The sequence below is a fragment of the Enhydra lutris genome, unplaced genomic scaffold (genome assembly GCF_002288905.1).
Source record: "Enhydra lutris kenyoni isolate GAN:26980312 unplaced genomic scaffold, ASM228890v2 scaffoldscaffold9, whole genome shotgun sequence".
Lineage (NCBI taxonomy): Eukaryota > Metazoa > Chordata > Mammalia > Carnivora > Mustelidae > Enhydra > Enhydra lutris.
In genome coordinates, this window is record NW_019154093.1 from 51,689,240 (window position 1) to 51,714,036 (window position 24,797).

Consider the following 24,797-nt stretch of genomic DNA (forward strand, 5'->3'; position numbering starts at 1 on the left):
TATACTTAGCCAAAATAAGTTAATTTTTCAAAATCAGTAACATGGAGTATGCTGGCAAGATTTCTTTCTAAACAAATAAGGGTAATTATAAAGTCAATGTTATCGATATACTACTACAAATAAATATGTTTAAAGTATAATTACTTTGTTTTAAAAAGCAGGACATAAAAATGCATAGAATAGGTGAAGATTTTTAATGCAAATCACTAGTGCAGAAAACTGGGTTCTTAATTCCTTAAGACAGTAGAGGATTTCAGTTTAAAAGATGACTTCTCACTAGGGATATTGTGACTTTCTGCAAATCAAAAAAAGAAAGGCTCTTATTTCTATTCAGCTGCTTCTAGTGTTTTGGTTCAAGTGTTTCTATGGAACTCCTTTAACTTAAATGTTCTTTCCCTGAAAAAGACATTTTAAGCTAATAATTTTGGCCTCATGACATACATACTTTAAAGATACATGTGATTCTGCAGCCAATGCCTCCCCCATTCTAATATCTATCCACATATGCACTTATAAATAGACACTTTTCCAGGATTATAAAAATATTTAATTTTCATAAGCTTAAATAATTACTGAATGTTAATACAGAATACATTAATATTTGTATAATTTTACTTTTATTTATAAAAAGGTTTTTTATAGCAGCATTTGCATTGCAAATGAAATATGATCAGATGATGTTGCAGTGTACATGGACCCACACTGCAAACCTGACGGAGCAGCTGCCACGTTCCTCTAAAAGAAACATCTGTTTCAGCTACAAAGGAGCAGTTCCTATAACTTACAAAAGCTGTGAGGGGCTAATAACTTATCTGAACCTTATAAGTGCATTTAAAAGTTATCTCCATAGAATTGGCCATATTTGTTAAAAGTAGTCACAAGGCCAAGTTATCTCTGCCCCCAGAAAAATTTTCTAATGAGATAAGTAAAAATTACATTAATGAATAGAGTTTTTAATTGAATCACATGAACTAACTAAAAATTAATGGCATTTTCAAGAGTAAAAAAATAAAACCATCACAGTGAGAGGTATAAGATAGTGAGAAAGACTGATCAGAAATTTAAAACATTACAAAAAAGCAAATTAAAACTCTCAATCTCAAACACTCATATTAAGCTTGTTTTTGTTGAGTTCACGCTCCAGATTTCCAATCAAAGTATCAATACTTTCTTGTAGGTCTTTAAGATTGACTTTTCGGTCCACGGTAGACTCAATTGTCTGCACTGTCAAGTATGTCTGAAATGTGTACTCTTTGGACATGGGTACTGGCTGTTCAATCATTATATCTTGTCCATACATTTTGCTACAGTTTTTTCCATCTTCTCTATCTTCCGAAGGGACGTTATCATAATCTACATCATTTAAATTTTCTTTTGCATTTAAAAAGTAGTTTTCTCCACAGCTGCTCCAGTCTCCTGCATAACGATTGCTAACTGGACTATCTAATCTGGTTTGCCTTGGTCTAAGTATTCTTGATGACTCGGTACCACTCAAATTTAACAGGCAAGGTCGTTCTTTCCTCCTCCTCAAGTAATTTAGAGAAGACTTCTGCTCTGGAAACAAATTGTCTGTCGATTCTTTGACAGTTATACGTTGCACTAGAAACAAACAACAAATTTGCTTAGTCACAGCCATCCAACTGGCCTTAAAAAAACAGAGCAAAGATAAGCCGTTTAAAAATCAACTACAAACATGCATTAAAAAAAACATGCACACTATTAAAAAATAGCATTCCATAATTACTTTTTTCTATCACCAGAAATAATCAAGATTAGGGACAGAAGCTAGGAGAATGTTCAATGGTGCTAATTCATGCCATATCATAACATCCCCAAACAAATTTCTGATGTTGATTAACTTTCGGTGCAAGTTAATTATTATCTAGCTATAATTCAAACAGTAGCTAAGCTGGTAGCTTCTTCTAAATTAAAAGCTACAGTAAAAAGCAGGCAAGGCATGTTGGTGTACAAAAAAAACAAACAAACCAGAAGTTCCTTCTGCAAACATCTAAATGAGGCAAAGACATCTAAAGTGCTCACTCTAACCTTTGTGCTTTTTTGCAATTCTATTAGCAGCGGTGTCAAAATTTACTAAGCAGCCCAAATTTCACTTTGATAAAATGCACAAATACTAGACTTGACCACTAGTTACCTGAGTTTGATTACACAGCATTAGCTACTAATAGTCTTCATTTATTGCCTGAAAACAGTACAGATACTTTATTTTCCCATTCTGGTTAGGTATTTAACAATCTTGAAAAACATTCTTATTAAAATTCATTTCTTCTAAGAGTATACATTGTGCTGGCCGTACAGATTACTATAGATAAACACATCATGAAAAACCCAGGCTTTACTGTTTACCCTTTCTGTGAATATTGGACAAAACATTTGTCTAGGGTTCTTCTGTATATAAAAGGACTTAAATGTTGAGGCATAGCTTTTAAAAACTGTCCATAATGCCTTTTTCTTTTTGCTTATTTTCCATTAATAAATGCCTCTCCATTTATACTTTCTTTCACTAAGATACATATTATCAATGTGAATATATTATCAGTAGTAACACACCCACTTTTCACACTCCAACATATAAAGAATGCTTGTTTCCTACTGTAGAAAATAATAAAAAAATAATATAAACATGTATATAGTGCTAGTTTTCCAGACTTACAGGGACCTTAATAACATTTTTCAGATCATATCTTTTTACTTAGATTTTATTAAAATACTTGATAACTATCTATAGGTATGTTTTTAGCATGTCCATTTGTCTATATTTCTATGATGGCCAGTATATATAATTATGAATAGCTAACAAAACTCTTGATCAAAAATTTTCTGGAAAATAAAGGTTTGATATTTACTTTAAATTGATCTTTAGTAACAGTATTAATATATAATGCCCCATGCCATTAATTGATACAATTACAGAAGGAATATCTGAATTTTTTCTACTGTTTAATTATTCAAATTCTTTTTTCTCCTCTAGCTGCTAATCTTCTTGCCTTTTTCCCTCATTTTCTGTGCTATTCCTGTTCTTAGTGCTTAAGTATCAAGACTATTGTTTTCATTACTTTGCTAACCTTGAAGTCATCTGGTTTGTGAACCAACCGAAGTAAAAAAAAAATTTTTTAAGTAAGCTCTGTGCCTTGGCAACATGGGACTTGAACTCATAACCCTCAAGATCAAGAGTCTCATGTTTTACCAACTGAGCCAGCCAGGAGCCCCAAAGTAAAACATTTTTGATTGTTTGTTGAGCTTATCTTGTTGTGCCCCTATCTCTAACATTTACCTGCAAAACCCAGATTTATTCTGTTGCCAGTTACTTAAAGTTGTTTAAATAAACCCTTATTCAAACATGATCTTTGTATATTTTCTTGGAAAACATTTAGGAAACCAATTATAATATTTTATATCTTTTAGACAAAAAATTCAGTTTCTGAAAAATCAACTTCACTGACTTTTTAAACTATAATGGTGGAGTGATTTCCTATTAAAAATGCAGAGAAAATGTCTAATTTTAACCCCAAAAGGGAAGTTCTAGTTTCCCAGCATTATGACTGCCCATCTTCAACAGAATAAAATTTAAAATGCAATCTATAAAGTTGCTGAAAATGTTTCAAAATGTAATGGTAAGTACTAAGAAACTTAATTTTCTTATCTTGTTCTACTGACAGATTTATATTTTTAATCACTTTATTAGTCTTTTATCTATAGCATAACTGCCTTATTTAACAGAATATATTAAGTGCCTAGATAATGCCAAACACCACCATCTTAGAACTTGGGTTCTAAGGGTAAGCAAAATATAATCCCTGACCTCATAAAGCTTACTCTAGTGAGAAAAAAATGAAAGAAAAAGGAATAGGGAAAAAAATTATAGCTTTTCCCCAAAAAACCTGCCCCAAATTTACTCATCATAGAAAATGTGCTACAGCAAACAGCTGGTCTAGGAGTTATACTCTCTCTAAAGCTATTTCCCCATCTGTAAAGAGAAAGTAAATTTTAATATTCTTCTTAAAACAGCAAAACCACTTTTAAAAAGCAACAATTTTATAAAAATCCAATACATAAAAAAGATGAAAAGAAGACTATTTTGATCAAAAGGGAAGTGTGTTTACATTTTGTTCCCTCACCTGCTGCCAATCTGGCTCCGAAGCTGCTTCCAAAGAACCTTAGGGCTTGGCAGAAGACAATCTGAAATGCCACTGGCGGAATGATTTTTACCTTCTAGTGCCAATATGCTAGAATCCTAACCAATCACTTTGCAGATAAGATTTTTCCAATGGAAAGCTTAAAGCAAATTTTATTATTGCCCCAAATTAAAAAACAAAAAATGACACAAAAAGTTAAAATGACGAAGCCACGTGGGTGGGGGGAGGGTGGAAGCAACTTTTTTTTACCTCCAGAGGAGGAGGGGAAATTCCAAAATACAAAAATAAGTAAGATATGCATCTAGCAAAGCGGGTCAAACCCTTCTACTTGGTGCCTAGAGATGGGCATTCACCAAGTTCATACACTATGGCCCTTTTTCTGTATCACTACCAACTTACTCAGGCTCAGTAATGGTACCACTTCTACTTGATGTTTGCCTTTCCTTCAATCCAAAAGCAAATGATTTTTGAGGGCCACATTAACCGGTATTTATTCTCATCTTTTTGCCCTTTATCTGAGGTACTATAACTAAAGAAAAATACAGGTTATAGAAAAGGGGGCAGGTTTTTTTTTTTTTTTGTTTTAATTGAAGTACAGCTGACATACGTTTATATCACTTTCAGATGTAAACACAGTGAGTCAACAATTCTACAGATGACACAACGCTCCCCATAGCAGGCGTAGTCACCATCTGTCACCAACGTTATTACAATGACATTGACTATGTTCCCTATGCCGCCCTTTTCATTTCCTGGACTTGATTTGATTTGGTAACTGGAATTCAGTGTTTCTTAGTTTTCTCCACCCATTTCACTCCTCCCTCCACCCACTGCCTCTCTGGGAACCAGCAGTTTGTTCTCTGTACTTACGAGTATATTTCAGGTTTTTGGGGTTTTTTTTTTGGTTTGGTCGTTGACTTGTTTTGTTTTACGGATTCCATATGTAAGTAAGATTATATGGTATTTGTCTTTGTCTGACTTATTTCACTTAACATGATATCCTCTTGGTCCATCCATGTTGTTGTGAATGGCAAGATCTCCTTTTTTTAAATAGCTGAGTAATACTCCATAGTGTATATGTGGGTGTGGTGTGTGTATCACATCTTCTTTACCCTTTTGTCTACTAATGGGCACTTAGGCTGCTTCCATATCTAGGCTACCGTAAAGCTGCAATGAACACAGGAGCGCGTACATCTTTTCAAATTCATGTGTTCATTTCCTTTGGGTAAATACCCCACAGTAGAATTACTATATTGTATGCTACTTCTAATTCTTTGAGGATCCTCCATACTGTTTTCCATAGTGGCTGCACCATTTACATTCCCAACAACTCTGCATGAGGGTTCTCTTCTTCCCACATCCTCACCAACACTTGTTACTTCTTGTCTTTTTGACATTATTCATTCTGACAAGTATGAAGTGATATATCACTATGGTTTTGATTTGTATCTCCCTGAGGATCAGTGATGTTGACCATCTTTGCATGTGTCTGTTGGGCATCTGGATGTCTTCTCAGGAAAAAGGTCTATTCAGGTCCTCCGGGGCAGTTATTTTTAAATAACACTAAACTCTGATACAGAATTAGTGATAAAGAAATCAGGTACTTATAGTAAACTCCAGGTAAGCAACTTTTCATTTATCAATGATGAAGATGGCTCCTTTCCCAATTCCTGATGCTTATTAGAATTAAAGCAGTTGTAGGAAAAACTATAGGAAACACATATTTAAAACTTTAACCTAGGAGCTCCCTTCTGTTGGGTACCAAATACAGAAATCAAACCAATTATCCAGAACCTCTTGATTCAGGATTTTTAAATATTAATGATATATACTAATTTGGTTAAAATTAGAAGTGTTTTTTAAGTCTGCGTTTGAAAGAAAGCAAAAATTTTAACTTTATAAACTTACAAGTTGACCTTTTTATTCACTTTCTATAATTAATTTGATTTTTTTAAAAAGACTAAATCAAGCATTTCTTTGTACTTTGGTCTATCCTCATATGTACCATTAAAAGAGTAACAAAGCTAACTTTATACAAAACACTTTGCACAATGCCTAGATGCTTTGTCTATAGAATCTTCATAACAACCCCAAAGTAAGAACTATTTATAGAGAAGCCTACTGAGGCTTAGGGGAATTAAATCTGTGTCTGGGCCACAATCTGGATCCAAATCCAAGACTGGCTCCAGGGCTCAAGCACTCTTACTACTGTGTATTACGCAAGTTCCTAGGTACTTTCATGTTTGGTATTATGCAGGGTGGGGAAGTGGGGGGGTCACTACAGGATAAAAAAAATTTGGGAACTTAAATACAGCATCCTGTATAGAACATCTCATTAAATACATATTCCTTTAGCTCTGAAACTACATAACAGAGGTATTAGGAAAATAACTGTCAGCTTTTTGTCACTGACTGGAACAAGGGATGGATAAGAAAGATGGAAAGATCAAAGATGCCTGTCAACTCAAGCCTGGAAAATCTGAAGAACAACCATGGATACAGTAAAGTTGTGAGGAAGAAGAACCGAATGAAGGAGAAAAATGATTTCTCCTTCATATCAGCTGAACTAAAAATGAGAAGGGTAAAGAAATTAATATTTACAGAGTACCTATTATGTGACAAGAGCTGTGCTGAGCACCTTACAAACATAACTTTTTATTTGATTCCCCTATAAATTCTATAAACATTTTATTAAATCCATATGACAAAAGAGGATATTGAGGATCTAAGATGTTAAAGAACTTGTCCAAGATCAGAATGCTAACAAGCAACACAACCAGGATACAAATCCAGATCTGACCAAAATGTGTACATTGATCTATATGTCTATCAGCGAAAGCAAAAATCTAAATGGAGAAATTTAAAGATATCAATTCTTAACTATCTGAAAAAGCAAAATCTAGAAAAGATTTTCTCAAATCATATATGGGTATATTTAAAGATTAGTTAATTCAAACACCCTATCATTGAAAGAGAAAAATATTTCCATAGAATCATTTACCTGGCCACAGCTGAAGTAAGTAATGAAGAACTTCAATATGTTTTTTAAAATCCAAAGCACTTGCAAGTTCTTCTGAATCAGTAAAGACTCTGTTGTTATGGGTAGAAGTCTCTTGCCTTTGACTTAATAATACAGGTCCAAAGCACACGGCCAAATTCTGGCAAGTCATCTTGTTCACTTCATGATAAGAAGCCACTAATTTCAAATGATCCAGTAACATCTTTAAGGTTGCCTAAATTAAATTAAATTAAATTACATTTCACTTAATAGAGTTATACACAGGGGCAAATTTAAGGACACAATTTACAGCAGAAAATACAGGTAGGCGTCTTTTTAAAAGGTTTTTCAAAGATTTGCTTCTAAGTTGGATATTTGGAACTCTGAAACATATTTTCTTATGAAAACATTACATAGGACCCTTAGGTTCCAATGACATAACCTGATCCATTAAATGGCTAAAATACATACTCTTTATAAAAGTCTCATGAATGCATTCCAAATTTCAACTGGAGTGCCTGCAAAAATATACATCAACAGTTTACTCTCTTTCCTCCTCTAAAATGACAACAGCTTGGGCTGTGACGGAAGAGGAATTAGGTAAGAATGTTCATCTTAAGCACAAATAAATCCTGTAGTTGTGAGTAGGGGACTACCATCCTTGAATCTGGGAAGCCAAAGATTTCAAACATGACTCGGTTTATCATGATTCAGATTAGGAAAAAGGCTAATGCGCTTAACCAATAAATACTTTAAGTAGGCAAACCATGAATAGCATAGCTAGAAATAACAGAAAATTTAGTTGAAAAAGAATACTTTTTAATACTTGAGGGAACTAGTAAGGGGAGTTTGCTCAAGAAGTGGAAGATTATTTAGGTTTAAGCAATTATGGAAAGAAATGATGTTTTTGAAGTGCTGGAATAAGATCATTTAACAAATAAAATGAGTATATAATTTCTTCATAATTATATTAAAGAAATGAATGACAAATAAAACTGTAGTTATAAAAATTAGAAAGAAAAAGAAAAAATCAAAATGACATATTTCTAGAGCCAAAAGTGACAGCTGGATTCAGTGATCAGAAGGTCATCAGTAACCTTGGCAAAAACAAATCTAGACAGATAGGGTCAGAAGCCAGATTAGAATGTGTTGAGTAGTCAAGCGTGGTGAAGAAGTAAGGACAGCCGAAATAAACATTCTTTCAATGTTTGGCTGTGAAAGAAAGGAATGACAAGAGAATGAAAGCCAGAGGAGACTATAATTGATATTTTGAAATAAAAACAAATATATGAATCACAAAAACACTGTAAATAATAAGTACCTGTTCCTCTTCTCCATTCACTATACATTTCCTAACACAAATGGGACTCTACATTCATTGACATATTAAGGCTAGTTTCAGCATATTGTGCTGTGAGCAATACACACACACACACACACAAACATAACCACCTCTGGTTAAACATCTTAGGTTTACTCTCAATAGCAAACCAAGAAATACAACCTAAAATTTAAAAAATACTTCTTGTCTACTAAGATGAGCCAAAAAATGTAATTGTTGTGTCCCTCTTGAAAACTAATATGAAAATGTATTAAGAGCCTATACATGTTCACATCATTTAAATCAATAACTTCACTGAGATTCTATTCTAAATACAGAACTCTAACTGAAAAGAAATCTCTGCATACAAATACATACAAATAGGTTCAAAACCTAAATATTATACAAAAGAAAATAGTGACAACTTACGTCAAGTTCACTCAATGGAATATTATGCAGCCTTTTTAGAAAGGACGGTAATAGCATGAGTTTTGAGGCCTGACAGGCCTAAATTCAGATGACAGACTACAACACTCATAAAAGCAATATAAATTGGACAAGTGTTCGAATACCTAGATAACTCATTTCTTTACTTATAAGAAAAATGACACAATTTTATATCAAAGAAGGACTATCTCTATCCCTTCACCGCACCCTTCTGCTGCTGTCCACATCTTTGTAGCTGTTCCCCTCTCTCACCCAAAGAAGCAGTAATTGCTAATCTAATTGAGTAAGCACAAGATGTTCAGAAGACTATAGTAAACTGGTGAATGAAGTTTTGGGGCTTAACATTTCCATATGCTCAGGTGCCTGGGTGGCTCAGTAGGTTAAGCATCTGCCTTCAGCTCAGGTCATGATCCCAGGGTCCAGAGATCAAGCCCCAAACTGGGGGGGGGGGGGGGGGTCCCTGCTCAGCGGGGAGTCTGGTTCTGCTCTCTCTCCCTCTGCCCACCACCCCCCACCTCCACCATTTGTGCTCTCTCCCTCTCTCTTTCTCTCAAATAAATAAAATTTTTTAAGAGTTTATTTTTTTATTTGACAGAGAGAGACACAGTGAGAGCGGGAACACACGCAGGGGGAGTGGGAGAGGAAGAAGCAGTCTTCCTGCTGAGCAGGGACCCCGATACGGGACTAGATCCCAGGACACTGGGATCATGACCTGAGCCCAAGGCAGACACTTAATGACTGAGCCACCCAGGTACCCCTCAAATAAATAAAATATTTTTCTAAAAATTTCTATGTATTCATTCTTGCCCTTTCTACCCTCACATGATAAAAAATACAGGTAAAGTCAGCCTCATCCGGACAAGCCCAGCCATATCACTCTTAATTTCCCTTTTGTTCTAAGGAACAACAGCTAAAGCTAGGCTAAGACTGGTTCTGTAGACCCAGCTATCCTAATATCTGCTCTGCAGGCATGCCTGAAGATATGGATCTCAAGATTCAGATTGTGAGGAGGCAGCAAATGGGAAGAGACAAGAAGGAAAGAAACGGTGGTGATGAGGGTTGCTTAAGTCTTGAGGCTAAGCCATGTACACTACGACAGTTACCACATTGTTTAAATACTAAATGGAAATAAACTAATATGTTAATTAGGGTTGCCTTTGGATAATGGTAATTGCCATTTTCCATTCTTTTCTATATCTTCCCAATTTTTCTTTAATAAACATATACTATTTTAAAAAGGTAATCATAGTTTTAAAAAATGTATAGTAAGTACCTTTGCCTAAACTAAAATTATATATAGAAAAGATAAAATTGTTACCTAGATTTATTCCATTTAAGAAGCAGGTTTTTGACTTAATGTTGTTTAAGGAGCCTTTAGTAAAAGGAAGAGCTTAAACTCATAATGCCACAAATATAAAATAACTGAAAAATTATTTGTAGCTCTGGAGCTAAGTATGTATTCATTAGCTGGCTTTTAGGGAAAAAGGCATACCACATATGTTTACCTTCTCAACATCAGGAAGACAATCAAGCAGGTCAACAGTGTACTTAGAGTCACTTGGGTCATTCTCACATCCACTTGATGACATTTTCAAAGGATTTTTTGCCATTGTGTCTAATACAGCCTCATAAAGCTGCTTTGTTATCAGAGGAGAAGGAAGTTCTCTTAGATAGTCCTTAAGAACACCTTTAGAAAACAAAGACAGCAATTGGTCTTCAGAACAAAATTTTTAAAAACCGTGAATTTTTTTAAAGTATTGTTATAGTCAACCTTTAATATTCTGAAAATAATAAACACAACAACAAAAACCTATTAAACAAAACACTAGCATTCTGTCATCTTATAAACTGCCTCAGTAATTGACTTGTTTTGAAAGCATGCTAAAAATGCACAACATCATTCCCAATGATCATGCATATTAGGTTTGTTATTCATAAAGTAAGCAATTCATGGTTCATATACTCTATTGATTCTGGCCCTCTATAAATACACGTGAAACAAAAGTTGAGAAAACAAGGCATACTAATATTAATTGGAAATTATTCCAATTACATGAATTTTGAGTTTCTAGACTTTTGAGAGTTAAGGAACACAATGGTCCATGTATAGCATGATGACTATAATTAATAATACTGTATTATGTATTTGAAAGTTGCTAAGACAGTAGACCTTGTTTTGTTTGTTTACTGATGAGTAAGAGTATTCTTCCTTACATTGCTTTGTAGATTTGGGGTGTTGTATCCAAAGAGACGACTGGATCAAAAGATCCATTGGAATAAACTGGAATCCCATCCTCCAGCTATGCTGTAAGATTTTAAAAAGTGGCATTTTATAGCCACATCACAGTATTCCAAAGTATGAACATTCCAGAACTTTATCTAGTCAGTCACTGCAGATGGAATACTTGGGTTGTTTCTAATCTTCCGTTATTCCCAAACATGCTACAATGAATAGTCTTACACATCATTACTTGTATGTATGCACGTATGTCTATAGGATAAACTCCCAAAACAGGATCACTAAATCCAACATGTATTTGTGATTTTGAGGGAAAAGCAGGGGTAAGGATGTCTCCTACGTTTGGAGCTTGAGCATCTAGCTGGAGAGCAGTGCTATACTTTAAATGGCGGGGGAAGGGAATGGGAAGGAGTTTCATTTTGAGTATATTCAGTGTAAAGTCTCTAGGGAACATTCAAGGTTTCTGGATAGAAACATCTAAGGCTCACAAAGAGATGGCTGGAGACCCTGAGAATGATCAACTTAAAGAGGATAACAGAGCTTGGGAATAGATGAGATGACCAGGGAGGCACAGATGATGTGAGAAGACCCTGAAGAACAATGGCTTTTAAGGGGTCATCAGGAAGAGGATTTTCCAAAGGCGTCTAAAGAAGTATGGGTAGTGAGAAGAGGCAGGGAGGGGCTAAGGGGGGACTGGCAAGTATGCTGCCAAGGAAGTCAAGAAAAGAATGTTTCAAGAAAGGGTCTATGATATCAACCGATGGCCAACAATAGGCAGGTTGGATAAGAACCACGTTAAGTACTATGGAGAACAGTGTTAAGCAAACCTGGTTGCACACTGAAATAACCTGAAGAACTTAAAAATATATATATTCCAGAGCCCCATGCCAGCCCTACTAAATCATAATCTCCAGCGGTCTGAGCTATGTCCTTGTATTTCTAACAAATTCCTGTTGTGATTCTAAGGTGGCAGTTTTTGTAACTAGGTATAAGAAACATGAGATAATTCAAGACAAGGATCAAAAAATGTCCACCAGACAAAGAAGTCAGCAACTTTGGTAAGACAGCTTCAGGGGAATAAAGGACACAGAAATCAGGTTGCATTTGGTTCGGAAGTAAATGGATGTTAAAGAAATAGAGACAGAGAAAGCAAGATAGGTAATCTGCTCAAATCTGGCTTTGAGAAGGTGATCACCATAGATGGGTGGGAAGGAGAGAAGCAGGATAAAGTAGGGATTTTTTTTTTTTTAAGATGAAAGAGACATGACCATTTAAATGCTAATATAAAGAAGATATTAAAATGGTTTTTAAGGTCCAAGAGAGAGGAGTAAGTTAAGCAAAATCTTCAAAGAGGAAAGAAGAAAAGATTCCTAAGAACACATGAAGGAATTAAAATTAGTCCAAAATGTGAGGAAGATCATTTCTATACTGTTACAGAAAAGGCAGTGGAGAAGTACAAAGGATGTATGCCAAAGAAGGCATGCTGGCAGGTTGGGTCACAGCAAGTACAGAAGGTTCCTCTCTGACGGCTTCTATTTCCTCCAGGAAGTAAGGAGGCAAGGTCATCTGCTAAGAGTGACACGGATGAAGTGGGATTTGAGGAGTGAGAAAATATTAAACAGACACTCCGGAGAATGAGAGAAGAGGAATGGGAGAGACAAGAACACATATTTATTAGCAGACACCACTGAAAGCCCAGTTGATTTCGAAGTCCATGGATTTATACTGGTATCAAGATATACCCCTGTGTGATTTTTTTTTCTAGTAGAAAGCAGCAACTCAGATACAGGCTAGAAAAATAGACCAGCTAATCCAGCCAACATGGAGCAATGTGGACCAGATTTAACTTCTTGCCTGAAACAAGTAGAAACACCTAATAAAATAACTAGAAAACAAAACAAAACTATGTTCAACACATTGGACATCAGGCAAAGAAGGATATGATCCCCAAGGGATGGGAAACTAATGAAGTATGCCCATAACTACTTCAGCTTACTGCCTGGAAAGCCCTTCCAGGTCACAGTGAGGAGGTACAAACGCAGGTAGTTAGTAGGTCTAGCTAAGTGGAGGAGAGGAAGCTAGAAGTCTAAGGAGATCAAAGCAGCTAGAGCTTGAAGGACAGATTATTAGAGAGTAAAGAGCTGTCCAGAAAAAAACTCTTGAGTATTTCCAAATCCCCCTGAGTTTCTATCTGAGTATTGATCAGCAAGTGCTGGTGAGGAAACTAACCAAAGCCAGAGAAAAACTGCCCAAAATGATTAGAGGGAACAATTTCAGAAGCTTACAATGGCAGGCAACAGCTCCGGACCTGAGCAACCACAGTGAAAAACTTCATACCTCATGAGATTTGGCTACAGTACTGTACTAGGTTGAACTGTCTCCCACAAAGAAAATATATTTAAGTCTTCATCCCCAGTACCTCAGAATGTGGACTTGTTTGGATCTTTACAGAGATAATTAAAATGAGGTCATTAGTGTGTGTCCTAATATAATATGACTGGTGTTCTTATAAAAGGGGAATTTGAACACAGGGATAGCTATGCATAGATGGAAAAGGACGTGAAGAAGCCTGAGAGAACACCTTGTGAAGGCAGAGGAATGGAGTGAGGTCTTGATAAACTTAAGGAATGCCAAAGATTGCCAGCAAATCACCCAAAGCAATGATGAAGCAAGGAAGAATTCCTCTACAGGTTTCAGAGGGAGCAAGACAGAAGTATTAAAAGGATTAAAAAAATAAAACAAAACAGAACACCTAGCACCCAATAAAATAAAATCCACAATATCTGACATCTAACAAAAAATTACAATGTATATAAAGAAGCAGGCAAATATGATCTATAGCGAGAAGAAAAATCAATTGTGAACCAACTCAGGAATGACATAAATGATAGGACATTGAAACAGTTATTATACAGTATTTCATATATTCAAGAAGCTAGAAGACAGACTGAACATGCTAAGACACAGAAGGTATGAAGAAAAGATCATACTTGTAATACTGAAAATTAAAAAATCAGAGATTAAAAATACAATAGATGAAATTAATATTAGCAGAGGATTAATGACTTGAAGATACAGCAATAGAAATAATCTAAAATTAAACAAAGAGATTTAAAAAAAAAAGATTAGAAGAAATGAACAGAATATAGGTGAGCTGTGAAACAAACACAAGTGACCTAATGCATGTGTAATTGAAACCTTTAAAGGAAAGAGGGAGTAGAAGATGGGTGAGTCAAAACCACAATCATAGTTGAAGATTTCAACATGCCTCTCTTAACAAGAAGAAAGAAAACACATAAAGACATCGAGGATTGGAATAACATTATTAATCAACTTGACTGCATTGATAATTATAGTATATTACATTCCAAAACACCAGAACACACATTCTTAAGGGTTCAAATGAAAACATTCACCACAGAAGAGCGTGTCCTTGACATTAAAGTCAGTTTAAACAAATACAAAAAGATGGGGTGCCTGGGTGGCTCAGTTGGTTAACCGTCTGCCTTCAGCTTAGGTCATGATCCCAGGGTCCTGCGATCAATCCCCACATCAGGTTCCCTGCTCAGCAGGGAGTCTGCTTATCCCTCTCTGTCCGCCTCTCCCTGCATTCATGCTCTCTCTTTCTCCCCCCTCCCTCAAATAAAATCTTAAAAAAAAAAAAAAAAGATTCAGGTCACATGAAGTATGTGCTATGATTATAATGGAATTAAATGAGAAATTAATAATTTTAAATATCTGGAAAATTCCGTAAATATTTTGACACAAACTTACATACTTCTAAATAACCCATGATTCAAAGAAGAAAAAGGAAAACCAGAAAGTGTTTGAACTAAGTGAAAATGAAAACACAACACATCAAAATTTGTGGGAGGTTAAAGCAGAGTTTAGAGGGAAATCTATAGCACTAAGTGTCCACATTAGAAAAGGAGGAAGGTCCCAAATCAATGGGTTCAATTTCTATCTTAAGAAAATGGCAGAGGCGGGGGGAGGAGTACTCAAAGTGAGTAGAAGAAAGGATCACAGTCGAAAGGCCAGTGTTACCCTGATATCAAAACCAGACAAAGACATCACAAGAAAACTACAGACCAATAACTTTCAGGAACACAGACACAAAATTCCTTAACAAAATGCTAGTACACTAAATCCAGCAATATATTTAAAAAAAAAAAAAGAAGAAGAAGAAGAAGAAGAAACATCATGACTAAGTGGGATTAATCTCAGGTATGCAAGGGTTGGCTTAACATCTGAAAACCAATTAATGTAATATACTACATTAATAAAATAAAGGACATAAGCCACATGATCATTTCAATAGACTCATAAAAGTCATTGAACAAAATCCAACACATTTTCATGATAAAAACACTGAAAAAACTCGGAATAGGAGGGAACTTCCTCAACTTGCTAAAAGGGATCTATGAAAAATTCAGTTAACATAATAACTAATCGTCAAAAACTGAAAGCTTTTCTCCTAAAATCAAGAACAAAAATGGGGTGCCTGGGTGGCTCAGTGGGTTAATCCTCTGCCTTTGGCTCAGGTTATGATCTCAGAGTTCTGGGATCAAGCCCCTCGTCAGGCTCTCTGCTCTGCGGGGAGCCTGCTTCCCCCTCTCTCTCTGCCTGACTCTCTGCCTACTTGTGATCTCTCTCTGTCAAATAAATAAATAAAATCTTAAAAAAAAAAAAAAAGAAAGAACAAGATAAGGATGTTCACTCTTGCCACTGCTGTTCAACAGATACTGGACGTTCTAGCTAGGGCAACTAGGCAAGAAAAAGAAATAAGAAGGACCCATCTTGGAAAGAGAAAAGTAAAAGTATCTCTATTTGCAGATGACATAATTTTATATATAGAAAATCCTAAGGAATCTACTAAAAAACTAACAGAACTAATAAATGAGTTTAGCAAAGTACAAGATCAATATGCAAAAATCAACTATTTTTATACAATTCAATGGAAAGAGAATTGACTTTTAATAGATTCTGGATGGGTCATTTCATTTGCATATTAAAATCACTTAGGACAAAGGCAGAACTTCAGTTGGAAATATAACCATTGGTGAGATAGCAAAGTGTTCACTGAGTAAATGGGAATGCCCAAGAGTTCTGTAGATTATGGTAAATAGGAAAGATGCAGGTGGTGGTGCCATGAGCCTCAAGAGAGCTTTATTCCTCAGGAAAGCATAAGTTTCTACTCAACAGTGAAAAGACAACAATCTGGAAACAGTTGGTAAACTACTGACCAAACTTCTTCCTTGACATACAAAAAGAAATATGATATATATGAAGAGCTTGGCGTATCATAACAAAGAATACATGTCAGATGTACAGTGATGATAATAATAAAGAATTTTATATACCATAGACCTGAGTCTTGTTTGTTCCCATTTCTTAAGTTATATCATGGGATTTTTTTTCTTTTACTACCATCATTAGTTTCACAGTCTAAACCTATCTACAATGAATAGCAACACTTGGTGTAAAGAGGACAATTGAGTTACAGTTAGAAAGTGAAAATGCAGTTTCTTGTAGTTGCCAAATAAAGACACTACTAACCCTCTAGGGCATGATTAAAAAAAAAAAAAAAGATTCCATACGTGTTCCTTAACAAAGCAAGACTTGTTAGTTCTAACAAAATTTAATATGCCCTGGTAGTTTGAGACTTGCCTTATAAAGCAATTAAATTAAATTAAAACCTAAAAGATCTCCAGAAAAGATAACTTTATAGCTTAGTAAAACACGTATTTCAAATATCATTATCCTTTATATAATATACTAAACAACCATTAATATAAGTGGAATTTTAAATTAATCCCAGTTCAAGATTACTTACTTCACACATAATTTGAGGGTAAATAAGGGGGAATTATTACTAATGAACACTAAGCACTTAGAGAATGCTCAATGTACATTATGTTCAATGAAGTAAAAGTTGTAGCTCCTTTTCTATATGTAGACAAAGAGTTCATTGGAAAAATAATCAACAGATTTCACAAAATGATACATAGAAGAGATATTTATACTACCTTGTGACAGATACTATGTAACTACTCATCAATCTAGACATTAGTTTTATGACCTTACCTCAAAAACTTAGTAACAGACTGGAGTATCTTAAGCTATAATGCCTTTTTAACATATTTCAAACACTGTGGAAACATAAAAACTTTAAGATAATAAGTTTGTGGTAACAATCTTTATTGCCACAGGAACTACTAAAGGGAAACTTGGGAAAATTTTACATGGAGAAATTTATTTAGTGCAAAACAGTAAATTTTTCATTATGTACTTGAAGAAAATGCAGGCAATTACAGGTAAATAAAGAACTAGTTCTGGCTATATCTCTTAAGCTGCTCTGTAATAGTTAGATACTATGAAACCATATGCTTCTCACCTTCATTCAGGCACAAAGACCAACTATATAGGAAAATTCTACTAACCTCCATGATAGAATGATAGGTATCATCATACTTAAAAAAAAAAAAAAGCATTCTAATAACTAAAACTACTTCTACCTCTCAAAGACTAATTTGTAGTATCTTTTTTTTTTATTGATTCTCACTTAGCAAAATCACTCTGTTCTAACTAGAGCTCTGTCCCCAGATCTTCCAATAGTTAACGCTGTATCATACAGATCTTAGCTCAAACAGCATTTCTCAGATTAACTTTTTTCTCTGACCCCCTAGCCACTGGAGTCACCAAGCTGACTACTACCTCCAGTCAGGATCATTCCCAATGTCCTACTTATCACTCGTAAGTTACTAGATCTCACTGTTCATTGGATTGATTACTGATTCTCTCTTCCCCCACTAGAAAGCATACATAAGGACTGAGATACTATTATCCTGTTCACTTGTCCCTGGTGCCTAGAATACCTGGCATATAGTAAATGTTCAATAAATATTTAGTAAATAAACCAATTAATTTCTAGATAGGGAAAGATAAGTGATTAAATGGACTCTGGTTATTCTCATGCATAGACTCCCCTTCTCTTTTGGGCTTCTTTTCTTTTTTTTTTTTTTTTTAAGATTTTATTTATTTATTTATTTGACAGAGAGAGAGAGAGAGAGACAGTGAGAGAAGGAACACAAGCATGGGGAGTGGGAGAGGGAGAAGCAGGCTTCCACCTGAGCAGGAAGCCCAATGTGGGGCTCGATCCCACTGGGATCATGACCTGAGCCAAAGGCAGAGGCTTAACAACTGAGCCATCCAGGTGCCCTTCATTTGGGTTTCTTACTTTGATTTCCATAGCCACCATCACACCAGTACCCCCAGGAATGTACAGTGTTAAGTTTAAAACTCTGGTTCTGATTTGGAGAAAAACACCAAAACAAATAGTCTTTCAGTATTTATTTACTCTTTAGCACTGCAAAACAAATAAACATTTTTTTAAGTTTTGTTTTTTATTAAATACACGGGAATAATAATTTTAAAAGTCACTATAGAACTACACATATTCACCTCAAAGAGTTAGTAGATCACCCTCTCCATACCTTTCTTTTAGCCCTCCCAGCTGCCTCTACATGTTTAATGTGTAAGCGCTATTATAAAACCTAGTACAGGGAAACTCAACCAACTAAGTTGGAAGGAAGGGAGGGTGGGAGGGAGGGAAGGGAAAGACAGAGAGAGAGAAAAGTGAAAATGATCATGTTCTAACTCTGCTGTTTCCAAATGACCCTCATCGTCAGGTCTGGATTCCAGTCTGAGAGAACATTCCAAGTATCTCTCACCACTCACCTGCCTGATGCTTTTCTCTTTAGCAAGTATTGCAAATCATGTAGCTTGCCGTCTCCCAGGTTTTTTGCTAATAGATTGCTCTCCTCCAACCCTGGCTGGCTAAGTCCAGTTCACCTTTTAAGTTAGCTGAGGAGTCACCTTTCCCACCAAGTTTTCCCTAATTTTCCCACAATAAGTTAAGTGCTCCTCTTCATATATTATAATCAGCTATCTCTGACTCTGTCTTCCCCCTTAGACTAGTATTCTTGAGGATAGAGATGATCTCTTACACATTGTTGTATTTCAAATGCCTTAGCAAAGTGTCTGGTGTATAGTAACATACGACATATAATGGTTAGACGAATGGATACCATTTTTCTACAAGCAATGGCAGGACTATGAAGATTAGTATCTAATTAAACTCATTCTTCAAGTGAGACACTGTCCCCTGAGGAAGTGCCCTTATCCTCTATCAGCACCTACCGTAACAAAAAGTTAACTCACCAGAACAAGAATACTGAAAATACAAGTACAGGACCATGAGAATCTTTCTCAGGTGAAAATTCTATAGATAATAAAGATACACTAGAGTAGATAGATTTGAACATAAACTCACCGACATTTCCTGAAGTTAATGCTATAAATTAATTTTTAAGTCCATTAATCTGACCCACCCTACCTCACTTACTCTTTCTGAACTTCCTGCTTACTTTGGTCACACTCCACAGATGTTACTCAGATCAAATGGTTCTTACTGCCTCAGTATATTTAGATTGCTACATCTATGATCATTCAGTGTTTTGCATTCCTTAGTGTTTATACAGTTTAAATGTCTATGTTCAATCCAGGTAAAGAAACATAGAAATAATTTGAAAGTTAATGTGCCAGACATCAGAGAACATATAATACATATGGTATGGGAAAATGTATTATTTAATATGCACAAGTGAAGAAAATTACTAATGTTTGAAAGATAATTTGGGGTTTACTTCTGACCAAGTTTTCTTTTAAGGGAAAATAAAAGAATGAATAATTTAAAAATAATTAAAATCAGAAAAAGTCACAGTCAAATAAATGTTTAAGTACTGAACTTAGATATCGATCATGTAATACTGAAATATGAAGACAGTTTACCTAAGGTAGGTAAATTTTCCTCTGCAGGAAGCATGTTCTTTTCTAATAATCACTAAATGATAAATATTTTTACTTTTCTAATTGCTTCTATTGTTCCTATGATAAATAAGCTCCATAAAGAAATATGAATAAATTTCATACCTTAAATTTTGCACTTCCTTAAAAAATCTGGTTTGTCTGGAGCAGTTCATTCTGTGTTCCAGACAAACCAGCTACTAAGAACACATTAAACTGTGAGTAAACTCTATTATTCACTTTATTAATGGCTCATTTTTTAGAACTACTGAACGGTTAATTATATTTGAAAGTTTACTTAGAAATGGGAGTTTACACGGAACAAACACATTAGGCAACATCATTACTGGCCAATTCCCCAAATCAATAACGTCCTTTCTTTTGAGACATAATGAGACCTTGTGTATAATTTATTGTAATTCCGATGACATTTCTCAATTTTAAATCATTTCCTTTGCTCTTTATCAAGAAAGAAAATAGTTCTAGGTTCTTTTTTAAAAAAAACAGCTTTCCTGGGGCGCCTGGGTGGCATAGTTGGCTAAGCACCTGACTCTTAGTTTTGGCTCAGGCAGTGATCTTGGGGTCCTGGGATAGAGCCCTGAGTCAGGATCCACACCCAACGTGGAGTCAGTTTGGGATTCTCTCTCTCCTCTCACTTCCCCTTCCCCCCATCCTCCCTCCCTATCTCTCTCTCTCTCTAATAAATAAGTAAATCTTAACAAAACAAAATAAAACCTAGCTTTCCTGAAATGGAAGAGTACAAAGAATAGAGCCAAAAAATGCCCAATTCATAAATTATGGAAACTCTCAATTTTAGAAAAGAATGCTATAAATCTAATACTCATTCAATGATCTATTATTCATATCATCACATGCTACAAATTTCTAAGGATCTTTTCATAGCAAATAATCAAAATAAACCACATCATTCACCTTTTTAATTTGTACATATTTGATATTCTTATTTTTTATTTTTTATTTTCTTTTTATTTCTAAGATAATGCTCCACCAAGGCAAAATCTTATTTCATTGGGTTATAGAGTATAATTTCCTGGGAATTGCTACTTATAAAATTTTCCTTTAACGAATTCATAAAATGGGTCCTTTGCTGATTTTAATCACATATTATTAAGGGGAAAATTCTACTTTTTTGTAGATATGATCCATTTTTTTTAGAGAGAAAGGATGAACTTTCTTCCTTTACAAAAATAAAAGTATCCAGTATTTCTGATTTGTTAAAATGTATATGAAAGAAAAGGTGCCTTGGTTTGTTGTCTCTTCTAAAATGGTTGGGATCAAAGTTTTGATTATCTAAGAGTATATATTAAATATTATGAAAATACAGCCATTCAGAGTTCAGAGAGTGGGAACCTCATCTATATGAAAAGCCTCAATCCTAAAAGTTAAGTTTTAAAGGACTTTAACCAACAAAAATCTCTTTAATATGTGCAAGTTGCACCTTCCTCAAATTCTCTCCTAAGCAATTAATTGCATGTAATATAAAAAATCAAATTAGAGAGATAAATAAACAATATTACAGCATGAAAAAAATGGTAGTTAATGGAAGAGAGAACTATCATAATAACCCAGAAGATCTGGAGACCCCCATACCAAAGCATCTATAGGTGAATGGATATGATATCCAAGATATACTTCAAAATAATCCATGTCTAGGGGAGAATAAATGGGGGGTATAAAAGAGACAGGTTTGGTCATGTGTTGATTATGGAAGCCAGGTGATAGATAAAGAGGGTGTGTCATAGTATTCTCTCTACTTTTGTATATGCTTCAAAACTTTGCTAATAAAAAGTAAAACAACAACAAAAACAAACATAGAATTATAAGCCAATAGTCCCTGAAGATATCCATTAGTTATGAACAACTTCATAGTGGCCAAATTCAAAGGACTTATTTCTGCTCTCATCTTAAAATCTCTCAATCAAAAGCCTCACACCTTTCCTTAAACTCTGCTGTCTTTTGTTTCCCAAACTTTCTGACTCCTTTCCTCTCAATCTCTTTAGCTAGATCTTCCTTTGCATGCCTTCCAAAGTTTGGAGAGTCTCAAAGCCCATATCTTTTCAAACTTTATGGACAATCGCAAGGCATTAATTACAATTACAGGTCAATGACCCTTACATTGCCATCTTCCACCCCCATGTATCAGGAGTATTAGAAGTATATTTTCAATGCTATATATTGGATTATATTACTCTCCTAAACTGTACTTTCTACTTTGCCTGATATTTTCACATAGATCTCCTACTAGCACCTCAAATTCAATGTAAAAGAAACCCAATTCATAATCTTTCTTTATATTTCTCCACCAAAAGCAGTAGCTCTCCTTTCAGCTTTTAAGTTTCTGCAAATGGTACCTAATCAACCAGGTATCCAAGCCATGCTTATCTGGGCCCTCTCTTTCTTCATATCCTTTTAAATCTGTTCCTTCCTGTTGTTACTGCTATGAGACTCCTTCAGCTGGGACCACTGCCAAGGCTTCCTGACTGGTTTTCTGTCTTCTGATTTCTTCTAATTCCAATCCATCACATTGAGTTGCCAGATGCGAAGATTATCTTTAAAGATTTCACTCCCCTGCTCAAAAATCTTTGATGGGTCCCCTCTGTCTATCTGAATTCTCTACCCAAATAGTCAATGCCCTTACATGACCTAAGCTCCAATCAAACTGAACTCTAATGGTGTTTTATTTATCCCTCTATGAAGAAAATGTACCCTTTTCCTTCTGCTTCCTAGTACAGCTAATTTAATGCAAGTCTTACTCCCACCTCCATTCCCCAAATATTTGTTGCCTATTTGAGGGCAGGGACCACATCTTGGTACCTCCCCGTAGAAAATAACACAGTAATGTCTGTGAAGGAAGGAAAACAAGACTTCAGAATAAAACCTGATTCAATTTGGGCTACAAAATAGTATCTCAATTCCTTTTCCTACAGATGTAGTCTTTTCAGAATGTGTACAAAGAATAAAAAACATTTATTACCTGTTATTACATTTATATCTGGGTACTGGTTTTCACACAGACCAACAGCTTTGCTATCTCTCTCAAAAGCCTCTCGAAGTTCTTTCTTGACTGCTGCCGAACCACATAATCGATATAGCCCTACCACCTAGAAGTGAAATTATGGCCATATTAGGGTAAATTTGATAAAGAGAAAATACAATAGCACAAAATGTAGAAGTCACATGAAATTGGTAATCAAATATGTTCTGATGACATTTAATTAAAAATACCTCAGCTTTCGAAATCTCACCATAGACTATATTCATCAGTTGAATGAAAACATTATATTCTTTCATTTAAATTCAAATAATATACTATGATTTCTGTAGTGCTATCTATCTTAAGATACAAGCCCTTCACTTTAGTTTTATATGCTCAACCACTATGCCCAAGGTTGTGCCCTTTCACATCTTTCACTCTAAACTGAAGAAATCCAGCACAGTGGTTAAACAAGGGTTTTAGATTCCAAAAGGACCACTCTATCACTCCCTGCTTAGTGATTTTGGGCAAGTTATTTACTCTCTTTAAATCTCATTTTATTTATCCAAAAAAAAGTACATACTTGAAATAAGATTCCAGTATACTATTTGTGTTACCTTACCAGGAAAAATATTCTAGGGATGAAATAAAAGCAAACTTGGAATTTTTTTTTAACTTACTAAGTCAACTGATTAAAAATAAAGGAAATTCAGGGCGCCTGGGTGGCTCAGGGGTTAAGCCTCTGCCATTGGCTCAGGTCATGATCTCAGGGTCCTCGGATGGAGCCCCGCATCAGGCTCTCTGCTCAGCAGGGAGCCTGCTTCCCCCTCTCTCTCTCTCCGCCTGCCTCTCTGCCTACTTGTGATCTCTCTCTGTCAAATAAATAAAATCTTTTTTAAAAAATAAATAAATAAAAATAAAGGAAATTCAATTAAAATAATATACTAAGGTAAAATAAAACCTTTAGTTCAAAATATATGTAAGATCCACCCTCCCCTCAACCTACACTAAAAAGATTTGTTTTAAGAAGATTTAAACATTGTTCGTTCATACAGGAGATAAAATATTAAGTCTTAGGAAGCTCCCTATAAACTTACTGAGAGGAAATCAACATGATACCTGTGAGGAGAAAACATGTCTGATGAAGCAATCAGAGTTTAAAAAACAAAAAACAAACAAACAAAAAACCCTTCAAGAAAATAAGTGATTGTTAACTATACCTCCATATCAAACACTACTTAGGAAGCTGAATCACTTTGAATTGAAGGAAGTTATAAAGACATTATTTCAAGACAGAAATAAAGTAAAAATAAACAATGAAGATCCTCAAGGATGTGAACTAGGAATCACTTTAAGGTCTTATAAACAATCTAGGAGAAGGCATACACAAATGAAATTTCCAGGTGTACTTGTGACACAAACCTCTCCAAGTCATTACATAACTGGTAGAATACAGAAGGTGGATCTCAATATAGGAAAGTGACACTCATAGATACAAAGAAATGTTACCCAAAATATTGGAGATGATAAGCTATTAAAAATTTTTGGAAGATCATAAGGAACCTACAAGATTTTCTTTCTTTTTTTTTTTTTTTTAAGATATATTTATTTATTTGAGAGAGAGTGCGTGCATGGGAGCAAGGCCAGGGGCAGAGGGAGAGGGAGGAGGGAAGCCAACTCCCCGCTGAGTGCAGAGCCCAGCATGAAACTTGATCTCATGACCCTAGAGATCATGACCTGAGCCTAACTCAACAGTCCGAGGGTTAACTGATTGGGCC

The 24,797-nt window shown here is 35.1% G+C and overlaps 1 protein-coding gene across 1 annotated transcript in view; it reads right to left on the reverse strand.

Annotated features, from left to right (window-relative positions):
- Positions 1-574: 574 nt before the first annotated feature.
- The window catches only part of LOC111143459 (synapse defective Rho GTPase homolog 2), a 45,116-nt gene continuing 20,893 nt past the window's right edge, over positions 575-24,797 (reverse strand). Inside the window, exons 4-7 of the mRNA XM_022497216.1 lie at positions 23,020-23,146; positions 10,426-10,607; positions 7,156-7,387; positions 575-1,599 (exon numbers count right to left, since the gene is read on the reverse strand). Of these exons, the coding sequence (XP_022352924.1) occupies positions 1,100-1,599; positions 7,156-7,387; positions 10,426-10,607; positions 23,020-23,146 (1,041 nt within the window). The 3' untranslated portion in view covers positions 575-1,099. The remainder of the gene's footprint in view (positions 1,600-7,155; positions 7,388-10,425; positions 10,608-23,019; positions 23,147-24,797) is intronic.